Source organism: Brienomyrus brachyistius, chromosome 15 (assembly GCF_023856365.1).
Source record: "Brienomyrus brachyistius isolate T26 chromosome 15, BBRACH_0.4, whole genome shotgun sequence".
Lineage (NCBI taxonomy): Eukaryota > Metazoa > Chordata > Actinopteri > Osteoglossiformes > Mormyridae > Brienomyrus > Brienomyrus brachyistius.
The window spans coordinates 15,227,569-15,242,972 of NC_064547.1; the positions used below are offsets into that span (position 1 = coordinate 15,227,569).

Below are 15,404 nucleotides of genomic sequence, written 5' to 3' on the forward strand. Positions count from 1 at the left end.
ACAGCGTTTAGACAAAAATTCTAAGAGAATACATTGGATCCAATGAATTTTGCATGTAGGTCAAAGGAAACAGATATTTTAGCAGAAATCCAGATAAGTATTACATTTGGATATAGAACGCGCTTCATTTTCTGACTCTATTGCCATCATGGGACTTGAAAACTGCCAATAAAAATAACAGTGTTTGACCAGCTCCAGTTATGCGGTTCTGTTACGCTATTTGTGTCATATGGTCCATTTTCAATGCCTGTCTGGAAGCCTTTGAAAAATACAGGGGTCTTATTTCAAAGTCTTACAGAGGTCTTTCTGGAGAGTATGTTACTGAAATGAAAGTATAATTTGGTGAACCTCGTTTTGGCAGCCTAGAAGGGGACTTCCTCTGACTATCCTGAAGAGAGAGTCGTCAGCTGTGAAGCAAAGCACATGCTAAAATTCACTGCAGCGCCTGATATTCAGGGGAAGAGAGACTCATGTTTCTCTCCACGGTCCAGAAAAAGTGTTTTATTCCTCTCTGCCCCTGATGAAAGACATCCACTCTCATCCCCTGGGCTGTTTGCTAATGTCTGCTCTGCTCCAGCTAGAGACCTCGATGGAGTGAAGCACTCAGCTGAAGTAAAAGACCATGGCAGGGAGTCCACTGCTCATCGGTATATAGATCCAGCTTTTCATCCACAAAGAAAAGCCAGAGTGGGGCTGCTACAATGGTCAGCACTGTTACCTCGCACCTCCGAGACCAGCGTTTGAGTCTCTGCCATGGCTTCATGTGTGGAGTTTGCATGTTCTCCTCCTGGGGTTTCCTCCAGGTAACTGAGGTTTCCCGCTACAGCAAAATGCTAAGGTTAACTGGAGTTCCCAAATTGCCTGTTGCTGTACATGAGTGAATGGTGTGTGAGTCTGCCATGTGATAGGTTGGCACCCTGTCTTGGTTCGTTCCCTGCCTTGTACCTGTAGCTTCAGGGACAGGTTCCAAAGCCCCTGTTACCCTGAATAGGACAAGCAATTACAGAGATGGATCTATTCTTTAAATTTTTATTCTTCATTCTGCAAATTAGAAGCAATGATCTGACCCCTAGACAGACCTTCAAGTTGATTCCAACCTTCTGATCTTCTGAGCAAATATAATTTTGAATTAGCAGCACAGTCCTCTGTTGGTATCCCGGTATCTGCTCACCTTGTGCTCATGTGGCTTTTGGATGTTCAATGTATCTGTGAGTCTCAGGCAGATACTCCAGCTTCTTCCTACAGTCCAAACATATTCATCTAGAGGAACTGGTGACTTTGTGTGTGTGTGTGTGTGTGTGTGTGTGTGTGCTCCATGATAAACCAGCATCCTGTCCAGAATGTCTCCTGCCCTGTGCTTCCTGGGATAGGATCCAGGTTTGCTGTAACTCTGTACAGGATAAGCCGTTGTGGGAAATGGATGAATGGAAATTTTAATGTTGGAATCGGTTGCTCAGCCAAAACCGTATCCAACCCTGATGACCGAAGTGTGTAAAAAGCTATTCTAGTCTTAATTCAACCCTGCTGAAGGTACAGAAATGGTGAGGAACTTTCCCAGAAGGTCCTCCTCTTCAGCAACTGTCTGTCAGCATGGCAGAATGCACAAATGTCCATCGCAAGGTCCATTTTGATCAAGCAGTGAGGAATTAATAACTGAATTGAAGAGCCAACAGTGTTAGCAGCCTAACCTGAATCTCTCAAGGTCATTTGCTATGGTAATTCCTTCCAGCAGAAGTATTTGCATCACCAGAAAGATGCCCAGCAGTCTAGGTCTCCTAATGAGTTTTGGTTCGGCATAAAAACAGCAGGCTCAACCATGACTTCACAGTGCACCACAGGAAGCCCTCAGGATGGTTTCAGAAGGAGACCCATTAAGCCCTCCTCAGACCACGGAGATGATCTCATCTCGCTGCTATGACAATGTTGCGCCATGCCGCTGACATCACTGAGGATGATGCAATGCAGATGGTCAGTCACAAGCCTGTCCACCCACTCTGGGGAACATCTGTGTCCTGGAAAGAGCCAGACCCTTGTTCTTAACTGGCCATTAGCTGAGAAGATGTGAGATGCTCTTATTGCTGATAAGAAACATGAACTATGAAACTCACCCCACACATTCAAGTTGTAATGCTTCTCTGTCTTCCCAGCTACATTAGTGGCCTCGCAGGTATATCTGCCAGTATCTTGAACTTGCGAGCTGTCAATCTGGAAACAATTCAGGTGTTGAATTGCTTTCATGTTCTGTAAATTTACTCATATGTATACGTTAGCAAATAAAAAATCCACAAAAACTTCTCTCTTCCTGATTGTTGCATATGTGATTCATCTCTGAAGTCTTCTGATAGTCACATGCTGGTAGAAAACAGCTGTCTGTTCTGCTTCCATTTAGCACTGGAGTTGTGAAGAGAGCCTGTGACCCCGACCAGGCTGAGTGGTTAGAGGGATGGAGGAGGAGATGAAGAGGGAGGGACCTTACCTTCAACATGCTTCCGTCTTCGGACACCCTAAGACCCGGCTTCCGGAAAAGTGGCCGCCTGTCCTTACGCCAGGACAGCGTGGGTGGTGGGATGGCATCGCTCTGGCACAGCAGCTCCGCGGGCTGCCCCATCAGCACAGTGACATTCATCTCCTCCCCCATAATGTTGGGTGGCACTGCAGCAGAGCAAACAGAGGGTCAGGCTCAGAGACAGTAATAACAACAACAACGTCACTTTATTGATCCCTTGTGGAGAAATTCCCTTTTTGCCAGCCCCATATATACACCAGAGCAGGTTTGGCAGCAAAGGGTGACCAGGGCAGCTGGAAGCTACAGGCCTTGTTCAACATTAGTAACACAGACACTGATAGTTTGTGACTCATCACTATCTAAGTTTGTGACCAAAGCGTTACTGATTTCGCTTGCAGACGGGCTTTCAATTACACCCATATTCAGAGGCCAAGGAAAGAGCCATTTCAACTACAGGATTTTTTTCTTGTATGTACCAGAATGTCCTTCTGGGATCAATAAAGTTAATCTTCATGTTTAATCTTAACAAACAGCTTATGAAACTGGTGTCTCATACCCCCATCATCAGCTTACTTGACACAGGATTAGTAGAAGATTGTCCCTGATGAAAACAAGAATCTGCACTGTATCACATAAAAGGAAACGTCTGTTGTCTCTTTAGTCTGTTCACAATGTCTGGCCACAATGTCTGGCCAATGACAAGATTTGGTACCAGAACAAAGTCCGCCAGCCTTTGAAGTCTTTGGGTGCTGATCTTGCTGACTAACGACCCAGTGTTGTATGTCATCAGTCTGCTTCTTGGCTCATGCGAATGAGAGACCAGCCCCAGGAAGAGAAAGACCCCTCCAAGTTGATACTGTAACACTGTAATACTGTAAACCATTTCCTAGCTTCACATGCTCTCATCTGTGACCTCTACTCTTCATTATTCCCTTTAGTGAAAACCAAGCATCCATGCCAAATCAAAGACAAGCATCAGTGCTTTTTAAACCTGCCATGTGCCTCTCCACCTCTAATTCACATCCACACTTTTACACTGACTTCCCGATAGATGTTGAGAGCTGGACTTTGCCGTGACTCGTTGCCAGTTTGCTGTTCCTGGTTTTCTTCCACACAAGAGACAGAAACAGAGCCATAAGCACAGGAACAAGTAGAATTTTCCAGACACAGGAAGTTGTCAAAGCCTGGTAATAATTATAGCGACAGATATGCTCTCGCTGACAGCCTCTTTTGATCATTTTCAAAAACCCAACGGCACAGATTTAATCCTTCAGCAATAGAATCAGCTCATTAATTTCGACTTATACCTCATTAACTCCAACTCAAGGTCATACTAAAGATATTATTGAGCATGTTAGAAAAGACAGATTTAACTTAGCAAGAAAGGTGCAAGCAATGACGAAGCTCTCTTGATCTGTTTAGAAGGAGAGCCACCAGCACATTTGATTCAGGAATAACACTGACAACAGGACTCACCATAGACACGAAGATCAAACTCCCTTTGCTGTTCCCCGCCTGCGTTCATGGCCACACAGGTGTACTGCCCTGCATCAGCCACCTGCGCACTGCTGATGGCCAGCGCCCGCCCCCCAAAGAGCAGCTGAGAAGACCAGGTGTGCAGGGGGTGGCATCAAAAAGTGAACAGTGGCCAACAGTGATTTAATACATGCCTCCTCAGGGGCCACGGTGCGAGGAAAAGGACCAATCACAAGGCTGCACATTCTAATACTATGAGCACAACTGCCAGTACCCATTTACAAGGCAGACATTATTTCAACCATACATCAGTAAGATTTTACCTGCTTTTCAGTCGAGAGAACTGCAGCAGTAAGTTAAACAGTATTATTGAAACATGTAAAACCTCAAAGGGTATTAAATAACAGTCCCCTGCCATCTAACTCTCGCCATCATGTTGAACTGGATAAGCACTTATGAATGAAAAGATTAGCATGGATTAAATAACTATGTGGCAGGCCTGGAGAAACACCTCGCTTTACCTGCACACCATCTGAGAAGCTGGAAACGGGCCTGTGGTCCTTCAGCCAGGTGAGGCTCGGCGTGGGCACGCCGCTCGCTTCACACTCAAGGCGGACGGGCTCGTTGAGGACCACGGTGACGGTGCCACTGCTGCTGGTGATGGAGGGGGGCACTGCAGGAAGTGGCAAGATCCACAAAATCACCCATTTAGAGTGGCACATGGTGGCGTTTTGGTCCCATTCGTCACAGCCGAAATTGGCCTTTAAGGAAGTTGTTAATTAACCAACTGAAGGAAGCCCCGCCTAGCTTAGGTATAAAAGCAGTTCGTATTTTTGTTTGTTTGTAGGTTTGTATTTTTGTTTGTTTTTATGACCTTTGTTTAGAGTTACTAGTCACTTATATTTCTGTGCTATTTTTGTGTTCTCCTTATGTTTCTTACCATGGGGCTGTGTGCCTCTTCCGAGTTGCATAGTTTTTGCCAGTGTTCAGTTGAGAGTGAGTTGTACGTTTGTTTCTGTTTGTTTTGTATAAGGTAATACAATTCTCTTGTTCGAATTAAATAAGGTTGAAATTGCCCATACAGAAGGTATGCAGGTGTGAGTGGATGGTGTGTGAGTGGATGGTGTGTGAGTGTGTGGTGTGTGAGTGGATGGTGTGTGAGTGGATGGTGTGTGAGTGTGTGGTGTGTGAGTGGATGGTGTGTGAGTGTGTGGTGTGTGAGTGGATGGTGTGTGTGTGTGGATGGTGTGTGTGAGTGGATGGTGTGTGACTGTGCCCTGTGATGGGTTGACGCCCAATCCAGGGTTGTTCCCAGCCTTGTGTCCATTGCCTCCAAGACCCTGAATGGATAAGCCATTACAGAAAATGGATGTATGGAACTAAATAAGGTCATTTGTGTTAGAGCCAGGTTATTTGTTCAACAGCATCGTTTATGGCTTAGTATTCCTACACATGCAAGGGTCAACACGAAACACGCCTACATCTGACTCACCGTACACCTGGAGGTGGTAGAAGAGGTCTGCAGTTCCCGCCACGCTGACCGCCACGCACCTGTACAGGCCCGCATCCGACATCTGGGCGTTGTCAATCTCCAGCACCTGGCCGCGGTTCAGGAGGGTCACTCCAACCGTGCTGGTCACCGGCCGGCCGTCCTTGTACCATGTAATGGCTGATAAATCACACGGTGTTGATAAGTCATAAAAAACCCTTCCTAAAAATCCCGCATGTGCTAGTCTGCTAACAACTTGGTTTGACTGGTTTGACTGTTCGACTGCCTTCTATCCTGTGCTATGTGGGGTAGGCTCCAGGCTCCCCACAACAGCGCATTGAATAAGAGGTTATGGAGGACAGATTTATTACCTTACAGGGAATTACCTGGCAGGGGATTTCCCAGAGCCTTGCACTGCAGCTGAATGGGATACCCAGCGAGTACCGTCTCATTCACTGTCTCTCCACCTCGGGGGATAATAGGGGGTTCTGGGGACCCAGGGAGATGTTGTCAGTATAATGCATGAACGTGTTCATTCTGGAAGCGCTGGCAGGGATGTGAGAGAGTGCCTCTGCAGGCAGCCCGTTGGCCATCTCATACCGTGGACACTGAGCCTAATGTGCTGCTGAGTTTCTCCGGCAGCATTGGTGGCCACGCAGGTGTACCTCCCAGAATCCTCCAGGGCAGCCTTCACAATCTCCAGCACTCGGCCCGCTGACTCCAGCTATGGACACGGACACATGTAAACCCGACTGGACTCAGGAGAATGGATCAGAACCTAGGCACAGAGGGACTGCTACCTTCAGGTGCCCCGGGGTGCTGGTCACGGGGAGGCCGTCTTTCAACCAGGTGATGGCGGGGGCAGGGATGCCGTTAGCCAGGCACTGCAGGATGATGGACCTGTGGAGGATCACGGAGCGATCGGCTGGTCCATTCGAGCGGATCGATGGCGGCACTAGGAGAGAGATGGAGAAACAGCACAGCTGTGTATTTTAGTAATTAACAAAAATAGAAAATATCGTAATTGCTTGACATAAGACATGCATCATTATTTATTAATGATGACTTAACATGAGATCAGTATGTAACTAAGATTTATTTAGTGCCTGATTAATACATAAGTAATACTATAATACTATATTATTTGTGCCCAGTCAATTTAAGTGTTACCAAAGTAGCTATTGTGTGCATCTTTGATATATACATTAAATATGGAAATGTTTCAGCAAGAATTAGTATTAAGGCATAAAGTTAGTTACATACTGATATCTGTCACGGGGACCGCGGGCAGAGCGGCGATCGTGAGGGCAAGCGGGAAATCAGGAAGCAGGCAGGCAGGATTCGGGGCAAACGGGGATTTAATCAAAGGTTTTCGGGGAACAGGGAACATCGGACACTGACTGACATCAATGACGGATGAAGGACTCAGGTAAGACACGGACTGAAATACACAGGACTGAGCAAATGAACTAGATACAGCTGGGTACAATCGGGAGAAAACACGTGGGTAATCAGGGGGCGTGGCACACAGGAGGAGCGGACGAGCCGGGCATGACAATATCATGCTTGTTCCTCATTAATTAATCATGACAGTTCATGTATTCCATTCAGGCACTATATAATAACAGTTATAACTAATTAGTTAATAATAGAAAGATTTAACTTGAGCAGGAATAAATGCTTAACTCATTTATTACTCAAGAACAAATCATGAATATAAGTTTCCCCATGAAATACATACTGTCATGATTGATTGATTAATGAATGAACGTGGGATCAGTACTTAACAAATACTTAGTTACTTGTTAATTAATGCATTAAGTAAATTATTCGTCTCTCAGGTAAAGCGTTACCGAATACACTTACAAGGGTAGTAAATTTAATCAGAAAGATTTCTCATTATTATATAATTTCTTATATTATCAACTCAGTCATTGCATAATTTTAGAAAAAAGAACAACAGTAATTGAATAATTATATGCGATCTCAGTCATTGTAATACTGTATACTTTTCGAAAAACTAATAATAGTAATTGAATAATTGTTTTCCATGGATCATAATGTGGATTGAAAACATGTAGTGTTTAAAACCCACAGAGGTCACTCCCTGTCAGCCTCTGTTTTTCATCAGCACCAGTGCATGGGGTGTTTACTACACACAACGTATACCAATGACAGCACACAAAATGCACTTATTACTTCTGTACATGTTAAAAAGGAAGAATTTTGTTACCTTTATACAATGTGATTCTTCCAGCAGAAAGCATTCAGATGAAAACAACATTAAGACATTAATGTATTACTTTGTAAAGATTTGATATTAAGTCTCAGTAGATGTCTTCAGTGCAGAAGATCAGACATCGTCCTAAGGGTGCCTACCATGTACGACTACGCTGAAGTCCTTGCCCTGGTCTCCAGCCTCGTTCGTGGCCTCGCACCGGAAGCGGCCCGCGTCTGATGCTTGGGCCTGGGAGATGACGAGCTTCCTCCCATTGGTCGTGATCCTGATGCCGGGGCCCTGCTTGATGGGCTGGCCGTCCTTCAGCCAGCTGGAAGGCGGAGTGAGGGGGTTTGTGTTAGCTGGACACGATCACCCTGTTCAACTGCAAGACCAGCTGTGCCAGTTATCTGATTCCATTCCTCACCCAACATCTGTTATGCTGTTGAGAGAATTTACTATAAGATGTATCTGCCCACAAAACAGACGAACTCCTGGTAGACTACTGGACGAAGTCTTTGGGTTTTATAGGTTTGGGAAAGTCGCCAGTTCAGATGCTCCAGTCGGTAACCAAACTGTTACCCCCGGATGAAGAGCAAATTTCCACAAGTCACTCAGTCTATTTTTTGTTGGTTTTGAGATGAGGCCGCCGGTGACCTAAAGTCAGGCTTTCTCATCTAATGTTACAGTACTGGGAACCAGAACTCACTTAGTTCTCATGTAACGTAACGAAGAACCTTTGTTAGATGTCCAAAACTCACCAAGCCCACAGAAATGTTCTCGAAAATACATCCCGTGGACTGAGTCAGGTTTGTTCTTCGATTTCACTAGGGCCTGGCAATTCCTGCTTTCTCACCTTTACTGTACATTGCTTTGGATAAAAGCATCTAAAACAGGTGGAAGAGGATGTTACTGCACAGAGGATAACGCAAGGGGACACTCACGTGATGAGGGGTGCCGGGGTCCCAGTGGCATGACATTCCAGCTCCAGAGGGTTGTTCACGATGACGGTGGAGTCCGAGGTCTGATCGCCACTCTCCACCGAAGGTGGCACTGAACAGAAAGGACTAAAGTTTCCCCAACATTCCTTACAACAGAAGTTCAGCTGCTTTTGTCGGCCCAGCGGGATCTCAGTTCTGTTGGAAAAATTACCCCCAACCCACAGATCCTGGGCTCCAGACAGTGATATGGATCTATGTTTATCTTGGTAAAGTGTGCAAAAGTCACTTTCTGAAACTGAACCTACAAACCTTTGGGCTTTGGCCATTGGACCTTGCCCAAGAGGACTGAAGACTAGAATTGCTCCTGCAGTGATGTTCGTATCCAGAAATGTGGATGACACAGAAGTGGACATGTGGAAATGCATTCAGGTGAACAGGCAAGCAGAAGATAGACTTTGCTGAGCAGGGCAGCAGTAACACTGACTCTGCTATGTTCACCGCATCAGTAGAATGCAAATTCCTCTTTGCGACGACTTTTAACAGGATCCTGCAAAATACCCAGGAAAATTTCCAGCTGTATTAATATTTAGCAATAGTAAGTAGCTTTGGATAAGTATCAGCTGATAAATGTACAGTAAGTCTGCCACAGACAAGAGGGTTAAAGATTTCAGCTGGCTTTTTCAGTTTGATATACTTTTCTAAAGACCAAAAGACAGACTGAGTATATGTGACATCAAAACGTACCATTAAATGTAGTAGCCAAGACCCAAAGAGGCACTTATTATTTACTGACGTATCTTATCTGCCGGACCGTCTGCTAACAGACAGTCCCGGTCCCTTAACTGAATGTGTTCCCTCCCACCAGTAATGCGTCTGTCACACCTGCCGGGAGAACGCTCGCTCGAAGGAAAAGAAACACACCTGGCAACTTTAATAATTTTCTGAAATAAATGAAGATCGAACTGAATAGAGCCAACTGCTGGACTCTCACTAAGCAAACTGCTCTGCACATTAGAGCTTTATCACTGCCTGGCTCTCTTTGCAGTTTATTTAAACTGTCTAAGAAGGCTTTATCAGCACATACGACGAATATGGTGCATTATATTAACAGGGAATTTGATGGATACAGAATCCCTTCCCAGCTGGTTACGTCCCAGGGCGCCATGGCAACACTATTGTCCTACACCTCCAAAATGGGGCTTTATGATGCTAATGAGGCGGAGAGTCCCCAGCCTTGGATCCAGGCTCATGACGATCGTATGATATACGATTAAGTACCTTATTTGATACATTGTTTAAGACATTATGTTTGGCACAAGTCACAGCAAGTATAACGATTTGCATCCTTGGAGAAGGTGATGAAGCAGGTAGGGGTACCTAGAACATTGATATCGTATTTTATCTCTTCTTCCCCGGCGATGCTGGTTGCCACGCACACGTATCTCCCTGCATCAGACGTGGCAGCGCTGGGGATCTCAATCTTCCTGCCTTGCTGCAGGACCCTGACGCTGTCCCCGCTCTTCAGAGGTATACCGTCCTTCAGCCAGGTCAATGTGGGGGGAGGGTGTCCACCGGCCTCGCACTCCAGCACCAGAGTCCTACCTGCTAACACCTTCCTCTTGACTGGGGTGTCCAGGACCCCCTCTATAGTGGGAGGGACTGGGAAGAGACACGACTGAATTACTTAGGAACAAAACAAGCCACAGATGATACTTCTTTGCTGCCAATTTCACTCTTACTTTCACCAACTTTCAAAGGACATCCATAATTTTCATAATGATATTAGGAATCTGTATTGTTTTTATGGGACAGAAAAGGGGTATTTTATTTTTTACCATAGACCTCGAGCTCATAGGACTTCTCAGCTGTCCCAACGACGCTGGTGGCGCGGCAGGTGTAGCGGCCGGCATCAGCCACTTCAACCAGGGGGATCTTCAGGAACTGCCCCCGGTCCACGTAGATGGCGTGGCGACCCGAGAGGAGGGCTCGCCCGTCCTTGTACCAGGTGATGGCAGGTAGGGGTATGCCACGGACCTCGCACTCCAGCCTCACAGGGGTGTTCAGCAGGGCGGTCACCTCTGCTGTGACATTGGCCCCCTTGATGCTGGGAGGAACTATGTTGAGAGCACAGCAACAGGGTCAGATTCTGACTAGGGTGTGAGCCGGACGTTTGGCATCAGACCCACAGGGACCAGAGGGACTCACCATACACATTTAACCTGAAGTCCTTGAACTGCTTTCCCGCTACGTTGGTCACGTCACACTGGTAGTGACCTTGCTCATTCAGACGGGGGTTCCTGATCTTTAGCACCTGGCCCCGGTTCAGCAGCTCGAAGTTCGGGTCGCCCAGAAACACTGGCCTGGCTCGAATTAACGTAGCTGCCATTAGCAGAAACTTTGCACAGAAACCTGAGCTTTACATGCTCTACACACATCCATCAAGATTACTTTTCCATTTATTCCTGCTACAAACTTGATTCTCTAACAACTTTATCAGTTGGTTTCAATCAAAACAACCTTGCCCACCCTCACAAACTGCACTTCAGCAGACACAACATTGGAGTCACTGGAATGATGAAGATACTCACTTGCCGTCCTTGAGCCACTGAATTTCGGGGAACGGCTCCCCTTTGACTGTACACTCCAGGCTGACCTCCTGATTCAGGACAGCTGACACGTCCTGCGGGCTGGTGCCACCGTTTATGCTGGGAGGCACTGAAAAAGACAGTTACAATCAGCTACATGGTATATCTACATGATCAATGGCATGAACTCACCCTCAGAGGCTCACCCAGAACTTCCACGTTGAAGTCCTTCTCGGTGCTGCCCGCAACATTGATCGCCCGGCAGCTGTAGTTGCCCGCATCGGAGGTGGCTGCCTTCAGGAGCCTCAGAGTTTTGCCCCCCTGCAGGATCTGAACTGAACTGCTGGGGGCTACCTAGAGCCAGAAGCATGCTTAGGTTCTGAAACATACCTCCTCTATTCAGTAGCTTTGCTCATTTATCTTTTGTTAAAGTGATTTCTATGGGATATTTTTATGTAATAGCTGCTAAAAACATACGTGTAAAACACAAGTATAAAAGCATGAAGATTTTTTAGAAAAAAACCTAAAATTGTGCCATAGTCACATTTGTATAAGAGATATGAAATATTACATACTGGGATGCCATCTTTGTACCAGGTGATAACAGGCGTGGGGCTCCCTGTGATCTCACACAACAGGCTGCTGGACTGGCTGAGCACCACTGACACATCGGTTGGCCTCTCGTTATCTTGAACAGCTGGGGGCACTGTAGAGTGGGGGGCAGCCAGAGTCAGAGGCCTGAGCCAACTACCAGCATTAGCCCTCTTTAGCCGAAGCCAGTGCGGCAGGAACCCACCATTGACCTTCAGGTGGTACTTCCTTTCAGAGGTGCCTGCGTCGTTGGCCGCCACGCATGCGTACTCCCCGCTGTCAAGCGGGGACACGGAGGCCAGGATGAGCAGCGTGCCGTCCTCCAGGATGGAGACACCAGGCTCGCTGCCCGCCAGCTCCTCGCCATTGCGCAGCCACTTGATCACAGGCTTCGGGGTTCCTGCCCCAGGAAGGAGAGGTACTCTCAGGCACGTCCATAAACTGGCCTTACACTGGTATAAACTGATGTACACTGGTTTTTGCTGCTATACTGCTGTTAATATATTTTTATGTATATTCTTTGTTAATTCCACTTTATACTCTATTTTCACTCTGCTAGGCCGATGGTGAGTCGATGCAATGAAATTTCATTCTGATGTACACAACGGTTTATGTTCTGAATGACAATAAAGTAACTATTCTATTCTATTCTATTCTATTCTATTCTATTCTATTCTGTTCTATTCTATTCTATCCTATTCTATTCTATTCTATTTTATTCTATGCTCAGGCACCTCCATACACACAGAGAAAGTAAAACACAACAAGCAAACACAAGACGAGTTTGCAGACAGAACCTTTTGCCAGGCAGGGGAAGGCAATGCGTTGGTTGGCCACTCGTTCTTGTAGGGGGCTGTCGAATGGGGGCTCAGACTCCTCGACAGTCGGGGGGACTAGAGAAGCACAGAGGAGACAAATTCAGCATAAAATGTATCTGCTATTTAAAATCCTCTCATGGAAAATGGCACCAAACCAAGGGAACAGCGAGGACCCACCTAGGACCTGCAGCTGGATGTGCGCCTCATCACGGCCTGCCTCACTGCTGGCCACGCAGGTGAACGTCCCCGTGTCCGACAGCTCCACTTCTGTGATTGTGAGGGTGCCGTCAGGCAGGCTCACGTACTGTGCTCCGTCCACCAGCAGGGCGGCGCCATCCTTCAGCCAGGTGACCATAGGAGTCGGCACCCCCGTCACCACACAGGGCAGGTCGGCAGGGTGCCCAGCTTGGACCTTTATCACCCTGGGGCCAGCCTGGATCCTCGGGGGAACTGACGGAAATTAACAGACCATACTAGGCATCACATTTAATGAGAACAAGCCATCAACAATCAATAAAACATTTATTATCACAATTGAAATAAGTCATAAAGGCATAAAAACTGCACATGCTATTTACTCTATTTACTGGTGTTTATATTTGCAGTTACGACTGTATTCCAAAAGTCAGCGAGTGGGACATGTTATATTTTGTCCTGATGCCTATAATTCTTCCTTAACTAGCCTCAGGAATGCACAAAGGTTCCCCACCACTCTGGTGTAATTTAATGCACATCCTGATTACTGTAATTTAACAATCATACAGCGTAATCTTAATTGGAGTCTTCAAACATGTTCGGCTCTCTTAAACATTATAAACAATTCATAAAAGCCACACTTGGCACCCAAAATGTCTTTCAAAGCCCATTTTCCTCCCTCTCAAGTACAGGATGGTGTTCCATCAGACTCCTTTCCTAAATGTTTTTAGGCGCACTGCGTGTTAATTGTTAGGTCCGAGGAGACGTCGGGTAGGATCTTTGAAAGCCGCAGACCTGAGGCGTGCCCACGGTAATGTTGACACGTGTTCAGATTCTAAGCAACTTAATGAATGACTTTTGTAGGAGACCACGGAAAGCAAAAGGTCCCAACAGAACGTGTACCATAAAATGGCAGAAGTACCGTCCAGGGAAAGCTCCTGCTGAAGTGTGGGTGATATTTCCATGGAGGAGAAGAACAGTTAGAGTACTGTGCAAAAGCCTTAGCCCCCCAAAAATGAAAAACTCTTCATGTTGGTCTGAAACCATCCAGTACACCAATCTGTTTTTTGACTTGGCCGCTAGACAACCGTGTTTAGCTAATCAATACGTCATTGAGATATTTAGCTAATTAAATAGAACGAATGAAAGTTACCTTGATACAGCACTTTTTCAAGACTCCCATAGCACATTACAGAGCCAATGGGGAGCCACTTCGACCACCACCATTGCATAGCACCCACCTGGATGGGACAGCAGCCGTTTGGCGCCAGTACGCTCACCACACATTAGCTAAGGTGGTGAAGAGAATTCACCAGTTACATATGGGGCATGACTATGAGCTGAAAGTACAGAGGATGGGCTAACCTGCTAGCCACAAGAACACCTCATCCAGTAACGACCCAAACCTCTTTAACTTCAGACAGATTGTCTAGTCCGAAGTTTAACTAGCATGAGGAATGGCTGAGGTGCCACTCAGAGGATATCAAGATATCTTTCTGGAGAACAGAAGAAATTCATGTTTATTTTTTTATTGTATTTGCTTTTTTTCTAATGCTATATTGTGGGGTCTTTTTCTGAGCAAATATACACTTACTACCCAGATAAATTACCTTTCCTACATTTTCTTTGACTTATATTCATTATATTCAATTATATATATTCAATTACATTTGTAACTGAACCATTACATCACAAGCATTGAATTTCATTGTTACTTGTTGCAATGGCAATAAAGGCATTCTCTTCTTTTGTCTTCTCTTCTTTTCTTTTGTCTTCTCTTCTCTTCTATTACATCACTCAGTCTATATAAGTCAGATCCTGAAAGTTTCATACATGACATTCCCTTTTAAAGCTGCGGGAGAAAAGAATTACGGCATTATGGGAATCACAGCCATGCCTTCGGACCATTACGGCAGATATTTTTCCGTGTCGAGAGAAGTGGGTCAGTTGTGTCCGTCTCTGTTCGGCTTCCCTTGGGAACGTAGCTGGAGCCAGATTGACTGAAAAAGACGTTAACAAGGGGACGCCTGCCAGCGTACATGTTTTCTTCCTACAGTCCAAGCACTGTGGATCCGCGGAAGTACCTTCAGGTATTTGTTAATGTTAGTGGGCACTGGTATGTGTTCGAGAACGAGTCTGGTTAACTGGAGGCTATGAAGTCAAGAAACAGGAAAGTGAAGGCGGTTTACGGGGCTATCACCCCTTACCATGGACGTTCAGCACCACTTCCTGAGAGAAGTTTCCAGCGATGTTTGTGGCAACGCACAGGTAGGTGCCGCTGTCCGACACCCGTGTCTCTAGGATCTTCATTGATCCGGAAGGCAGCTGGGTATGTCTGGAGGCCAGAGGACATGCACTTTACTGCCTCCACCTAAAGCCTCATTGCATATTCAGCCAAAACACAAAGTTAACTCTCACACCTACCCTACGGTCAATTTGACCCCAAAGGCACATGTCAGGCGTTTCTCATAGTAACATAATTATTGTAGGAGCGTGTAAGAGTTAAACTCATGTTTTCATGGGCCAGTTCAGTCCTGGAGACTCATCACCAATGAGTCATGAGGCAGGGAGATATGGGGACTCCC

The 15,404-nt window shown here is 46.0% G+C and overlaps 1 protein-coding gene across 3 annotated transcripts in view; it reads right to left on the minus strand.

Moving 5' to 3' along the window:
* hmcn1 (hemicentin 1) overlaps positions 1–15,404 on the minus strand; it is an 83,428-nt gene that overhangs the window by 31,208 nt on the left and 36,816 nt on the right. For all 3 annotated transcript variants that reach the window (XM_048977516.1, XM_048977515.1, XM_048977517.1), the window contains exons 23-42: positions 15,027–15,154; positions 12,802–13,074; positions 12,604–12,699; positions 12,012–12,206; positions 11,791–11,921; positions 11,422–11,569; positions 11,219–11,345; positions 10,836–10,990; positions 10,466–10,744; positions 10,008–10,289; positions 8,634–8,742; positions 7,851–8,020; positions 6,272–6,426; positions 6,072–6,195; positions 5,858–5,959; positions 5,475–5,651; positions 4,504–4,655; positions 3,983–4,106; positions 2,477–2,652; positions 2,109–2,205 (exon numbers count right to left, since the gene is read on the minus strand). In XM_048977516.1, coding sequence (XP_048833473.1) covers positions 2,109–2,205; positions 2,477–2,652; positions 3,983–4,106; positions 4,504–4,655; positions 5,475–5,651; positions 5,858–5,959; positions 6,072–6,195; positions 6,272–6,426; positions 7,851–8,020; positions 8,634–8,742; positions 10,008–10,289; positions 10,466–10,744; positions 10,836–10,990; positions 11,219–11,345; positions 11,422–11,569; positions 11,791–11,921; positions 12,012–12,206; positions 12,604–12,699; positions 12,802–13,074; positions 15,027–15,154 — 3,200 coding nt within the window. The remainder of the gene's footprint in view (positions 1–2,108; positions 2,206–2,476; positions 2,653–3,982; positions 4,107–4,503; positions 4,656–5,474; positions 5,652–5,857; positions 5,960–6,071; positions 6,196–6,271; positions 6,427–7,850; positions 8,021–8,633; positions 8,743–10,007; positions 10,290–10,465; positions 10,745–10,835; positions 10,991–11,218; positions 11,346–11,421; positions 11,570–11,790; positions 11,922–12,011; positions 12,207–12,603; positions 12,700–12,801; positions 13,075–15,026; positions 15,155–15,404) is intronic.